The sequence below is a fragment of the Rattus norvegicus genome, chromosome 15 (genome assembly GCF_036323735.1).
Source record: "Rattus norvegicus strain BN/NHsdMcwi chromosome 15, GRCr8, whole genome shotgun sequence".
Lineage (NCBI taxonomy): Eukaryota > Metazoa > Chordata > Mammalia > Rodentia > Muridae > Rattus > Rattus norvegicus.
This window is the reverse complement of record NC_086033.1, coordinates 5,401,426-5,407,621: the sequence shown is the minus strand read 5'-3', so window position 1 is coordinate 5,407,621 and position 6,196 is coordinate 5,401,426. Positions and strand designations below refer to the sequence as shown.

Here is a 6,196-nt window from a genome sequence, read left to right as displayed (position 1 = left end):
AGATAAAAATGTCAACTTTTCATTCCTACAGTGACAGGCCTTAAATTATCACCTTCCTCCATTCTGACCACAGCAGTCTGCTGTCTCTAAGGGCGATCACCACTTACTGCTCAATAAAAGGGGAACAGAAGAGTGGTGTTGTTCTGACCCCTTCTAGCCAAATGGCCCTTATGTGTTTGTCCTGAAGAAATGTGGATATGGATTGCTAGGTATGGGCTGCCACCTTGTGGAAGTGAGAATTCAGTGCACCTGAGGGATGTCTTCTCCCACAGTTGCCTTGGCTGGAGGATTCCTGAATCATCCCAGTCACAAGCACTCCACTCTCAAAAGAAACCCAACCTCAGCCTTAAAGGAAACGGACACTTAATTTCCAGTGAGATTCGTGCACATCCCTCACTCTGGCATAAGTCCAAAGGACTTTCAGAAAAATGATAGGGCACGTAACGCCATTAGAAAATTCATCGCTTCTCAGCCTTTTGGCTAAGATCAAGTGTAGAAAATTCATGCCAGAGTCTTCTGTCTAGTCCAATGGAACAATGCCTCGAAATACCCAGCTACAAGTTGTTAATCTATACGCCATGTCATGAACCATCTAAGGTGATAGCATATTTCATAATGCCCTAGTATGCCCTAGTAACAAACATAATTGCTTGTTTGTGGATTTAGGACACAAAGAAGAAAGTGCCTTTCATGGTGGTGGTCCACTGTTACTTCAAGAGTTCAAGCAGGAGGGCAGAGGCAGGGAGTAGAACATCCTTGTTTACATAGATAGTTCCATGCTAAATACAAACAAAAAGATCTTGGATTACAAATACAAAACCCCAAATAAACATGTCATTGCAGATGTGTGTCCCTTCTGAGCGCACAGGGTAAGACCAAACTTTATCATGCCAAGAGAACATTCATAAGAAAATTACTGGAGACACCAGGCAGATTAGAATAGACGTAATGGTGCCGGAGAGGTGGTTCCACAGTTAATACTGGCTACTGTTCCAGAGGTCTGGAGTTCAATTCCCAGTAACCACACAGTGGCTCACAACCATCTATAGTGAGATCGGGCGCCCTCTTCTGGCCTGTAAGCATGCATGCAGGCAGAATGCTGTATACGTCATAAATCTTAAACAAACTAAAATAAAAGTAAATAGGTTTGGAAAGCTCTGTGTGTTTTATGTAAAAAGTGCAACTACATCTATTGCTATCCTGCATAGATATCCAGTGGCCTGCGGCGTCTTTCTATTTCTGATCGTTTACTCACCACTTCAATATCTGAGACCAGTGTCACTTATGATATACTTCATCTAAGTTATAATGCACCATTGTCACTCAAGCCTGGAAATATTAACCCTTTGAAGGAATGTATAAAGAGTTTTAGTCAGTATGTTGTCACAGGATCTGTCAGGGGTTGGAGAGATGGTTCAGGGATTAAGAGTACCAACTGCTCTCCCAGAGATCCTGAGTTCAAATCTCAACAACCACATGGCTACCTACAGCCATCTGCAATGGGACCTGACGCCCTCTTCTGGTGTGTTTGAAGATAGCTACAATATACTCACACAAGTAAAAAGTATGAAAAAAAAAGGAAAAAAACGGGACCTCTCAGTATAATCTGGCAGAACTAAACATCATGGACTTGCTGGGTGAAACAGGGTGGCCTTGATCCTACAGGAATCTACCTACTTCTTTATCCCAAGCACTGAAATTGGCACTTGGAGTCACTATGCCCAGTTGTGAAGAGTCCTTTCATGGTCGTGCTGAGCAACTTTGCTTATCCTTTCCCATCAGCCACTTCTTTCTATGTAAATGAGACCATTTCTGTAGTGTCTGGTTTCAGGTGAATTCTGATTGGCTGTGTGATTCTGACATTTTTGTGGCTCCAGTTGACTAAAGAGGAACCCATCCATGGTTTTCTAGGTCTCTGAGTGTTTTACCTCTTTTAAAAATATTAATCAATCATGTTTATTTAAAGTATTACCATCAGAAATTTGTAATGGTAATTAAAAAAAATCAGTAAACAACCAAATCAATTTTCCTATTCTAGCCATATAAGCCAGCTGGACTTTGTAAGGAAAATGATCTAAAGTATCAGTGTCAAGGACTACAGAAAACTGCCACCCATAGGTAAACTGCCACAGTAAAGTGACTACAGCATGGCTCTGTCACTCATACCAGACAACCAGAATATACCTTATGAAAAGAATTAAAATCTATCCAAACCACTTAAAATACTTAAATGCAGAAACCTTAATTTTCCTTCAGTTGGGCCAGAAACCACCACAGACGCTATGGTCAGGGTTCCAGGGAGAACGAGTGGAAAGTTTAAGCTTAGGCCAACCAACACAGCCCTCGACTTTTCAAAGAAATCATTTACTGGGGTATACTGTAAACAAGGACTGTGGCAACACAGGAAACAAAGGCAGTTGGCAAGTGAAACTTCTAGAAGCTCATGAAAACAATACCATCCACACTGCAGACGGAAAAGGAGAGACAGGTAATGCCATGTTCTCTTCAGTCGTTCGGTCGTGCAGGGCATCAAACAATCGCTCTTTCCCACACCAGGATGTTAGCCCACAGGAGGGGCTGGCGGGACCTGTCCACTGTGAGGACTGGAGGGCTTTCCAGGAAGGCTGAAGCCTCTCAGGTTAGGAGGCCTCAGTAGAAAGAGGAGCACAGCGATCACCATCCAGGCCATCAAGATCACAGTGATGCTGATGCCACTGTCGCCTGAGGGCCCTGGCAATTCCCGAAGGCATTCTGTGTTGGTGCAATAGGACTGGGACTGCCGGAGCAGATTGATGAATTTTCTCATAGCGCGTTCATGAGAGCAAATACATTCACAGGGATCAAATCCCCCTTCAACCATGGTTGGTTACCAGCTTGTTTTTACTCAACTCTTTAAAGCCACCCATACAAGTGGTGGTGGGGACGGTGGTGGCCTGGAGTGTTCTGGATGCCCCTGTCGCTGCCACTGCTGCTGCTGGCTGCCACCCTCCTCCCCTCCAGATTAGATAGACCATGTCACTATTAGCCACTAGACCCAGATCTGTGTTTTGCCTTTTGTATGGGTGGATGCATCACGAGGTTGTCAAGTGTGGGCAGAATCTGGGAGACAGCTTTGCCTATCGAGGTTGGTGTTAGTCTTTGTATGGTTACCAGGGACCAATTCCAGATCCTCTGGAAGAACAATAAGTGATTTCAACTGCTGTGATATCTTCCCTGCCCCTTCCTCTATACCTTGATCTTTCTTTTTCTCCCCCCCCCCCACCCCCGGAGCTGGGGACCGAACCCAGGGCTTTGCGGTTGCCAGGCAACCGCTCTTCCACTGAGCTAAATCCCCAGCCCCATACTTTGATCTTTCTGTAGTCTCTCTGACTCCATCTGCCATAACGAACACTTCATCTCATAAAGCACGGTGGACAATAGCTACTGTGAAAAATACCATAAGTTGACAGAGCCTCCATTTTCACATAAATATATAAACACATAAATACACATACCTACCTAAAGAAACACAGAGACACACATAAACACACGCACAGAACACACAAAGACACACACAGACACACACAGCCCAAGTCATCATATTCTTTAGTAATTCTGTCCAGAGCAGAGCAGTTATAGATAGAAGAAAGTACAATTCCCAGCAATTTCAACTGAATATCATGTAATGCATATTTATGAAATACATATTTCACAGTATTTTAGGATTAGAGTACATTATACTATCTATCCTTTATTTTCAAAAGTATCGAAAGTTATGAAGAGAATTCCAGCCTAGTATCAGACTTGGGGCCATCAGAGTCAGAACAGGTTGGTGTTTGAAACTTTCTTTTATTACAACTGTTTCCTAATGTCACATAGGAAAACCGGCTTCAGTCAGAAATGCCTGTAACTACCACATGCATCTGAATCTCACCCTGGGAAAACCATGAGAATCCATAAGAGAATGTGTGTGGCTCTTTGATGTCCAGCTTTCCTGCAAGTCTCTTCTGGCTTGCACGGATACCACTCCTTGATTCCTCCCTCTAAATGGCCGTGCAACCTTCTTGCCTTGCTCTGCTGCTGGTCATTGACAATTTGAGGAAGGTAAAAATTGCCTAGTGTGTTAGTGAAGCAGGCCTTTGAATGTTGCTCTGAGGGGTTTTGGGGAGAGAATCGACATAAAGCTCACTCTGAATGGTGGTAACACCATAACTCTCAGGCCAGGTGCCTGCACTAAATGGCACAGAGAGGAAGCTAAGAGCTAGAATTTCCCTATTTCTGCTCCCTGCTCCATCCACATGGAAAGAGTCTCATTCACATCCTGCCAGCCAGTCCACTTCTACCAACTGCACCTCTCACGGCTACACTCACCCCTTCTAGGATGGAGTCTGTGCTTCCCGACTCTGAGCCAATGGAACCCTCCTTTCTTAAAATGCTTCTGTGACAGAATGGGAAACACGACCAGTGCAGTCACTGCTTCGTTCTGCCCTTTGCAGTCTCCTCCCGCCTGGTTCCCTCACAGCCTTTCCAGTCCAATGTGTCTCCAAGAAAACAGGCTAAAGATTTCACCTTAATTCTCCTTTGACTTGTCTCTGGTAAGTGCCTTTTGCTATATCAGCCCAGGTAGAAGAGTGAAAGAGGAAAAAGAGAAGAGAAGACAGTAGATGGCCTAGGCAAGGGATAACTGAAGTTCTCCTTGTAACACAAGCTACTTCCCAAGATATTACCACTAATCCAGTTTCTGTGTCAATATGGCCCCCAAAACCTAATCACCTATCATTAGAGCACATTTGCTGACACACTTTTATTGCAGTTCAATTTCTATTGCATGCCTTTTGAAAACACATCTAGGGGCTGGGGATTTGGCTCAGTGGTAGAGCGCTTGCCAAGGAAGCGCAAGGCCCTGGGTTCGGTCCCCAGCTCCGAAAAAAAGAAAAGTAAAAAAAAAAAAAAAGAAAGAAAGAAAAGAAAGAAAACACATCTAAAAGTGGGGTGGGCTTTTCCAGCTAGATTCATGACCTCTTCTCTCCCACTCAGCACCCATACTCAAATCACCTTCGGACATCTCGTTTCCTAAACACAGGTGTGGCTGTCTCTTTTACTTTTCCCCATGGGATAGTTTAGTTAGAATGATCTTACCGCACCAGCCCATCAATGACTGGCTTTCTAGCTTTAATGACTTAGGAAAATTTCTGTTTGTTGATAATGGAAATCGCCCACTGTATAAAGTCATTTGCTCCTGCTCTCAAACAGAGGAAAAGAAAGAGAGAAAAGGTCTGCCTGCGGGCATACTCAAGGTAGGTCAAGGCCTGTTGGCAGATTTTTCACCCTGCTGAGGTATGGAACCATAAGAGAAGGTGTACTTGAGGTTTAAATTTCTATTTACCTTGGTGGAAAAAAACGGAGAAGTTTGGGGAACGGGAACGAATGCATTGTTTATTTTAACAATTTGTTTCTGTTAGCTTGTGGTTATGCTTCCCACAGTACTACAGTAAAACAGGGCTTTGAGAAATATGCTTGTTGTTGCCTTGTACCCACCAGCATTCCTTTCATAACTGTGTCTTTCGTCTTCTTTTGGCCTTTCATATTCTGATCCTCATCTGCCCCTCAGAGGACCTTTCCACTTCCTACCAGTCAGTACACCAAAGTAGGGCCATGCTGTTTCAGGAAACTGGAATTTCTGAAAAGCCCATTGAATCTGGAAAGCAATATACCCCAGGATATGTCCTGTAGGTCAGAGTAAGATGTTGCAAAAAGAGGAAAACTGACTGATCTCCCACTTTGTGCTTTCAAAAAGAACAAATACTTCAAAAACTTAGTTTCTCCCTCCTCCCCATTACAGAATCTGATTTCAGCCCTGCACACTGTGCTCTCCTGGATCCATGGATGCTAAGCTGCAGGTTCTGGAGATGCCAACCCCTCAATGTCTGCTCAACTCAGTCCATTCATTCTCAGTTCCTGGAGTGATTGCGTCCACCGACCCAGACGCCCATCGCCGATCGAGAGTATTCCACGCAGCAGATCGAGTTCCAGCAAGCAGAAGGAATCTTCACTCACAGAACACATTGCGGACCTTACCTGACACGCTGAACAGAACTAAGAGGTTACTGAGAAACAAGTGTGTGTGAATACCATCCTATGTCGCCATCTTCTGGGCACATACAGAATTACATCCTATTACCTTACTTGGCAGTCCGAGGCTTCCTTCTACCCTCTC

At 44.2% G+C, this 6,196-nt stretch overlaps 1 protein-coding gene across 1 annotated transcript; it reads right to left on the bottom strand.

Annotated features, from left to right (window-relative positions):
• Positions 1-2,551: 2,551 nt before the first annotated feature.
• LOC134482172 (small integral membrane protein 14-like) lies at positions 2,552-2,860 on the bottom strand. Its single transcript, XM_063274916.1, has one exon. The coding sequence runs from the start codon at positions 2,858-2,860 to the stop codon at positions 2,561-2,563; it is 300 nt and encodes a 99-aa protein (XP_063130986.1). The 3' UTR covers positions 2,552-2,560.
• Between the last annotated feature and the right edge of the window lie 3,336 nt (positions 2,861-6,196).

Excerpts from the sequence above, each read along its gene's own strand:
- LOC134482172 (XM_063274916.1), bottom strand. The coding sequence starts at position 2,860 with ATGGTTGAAGGGGGATTTGATCCCTGTGAATGTATTTGCTCTCATGAA.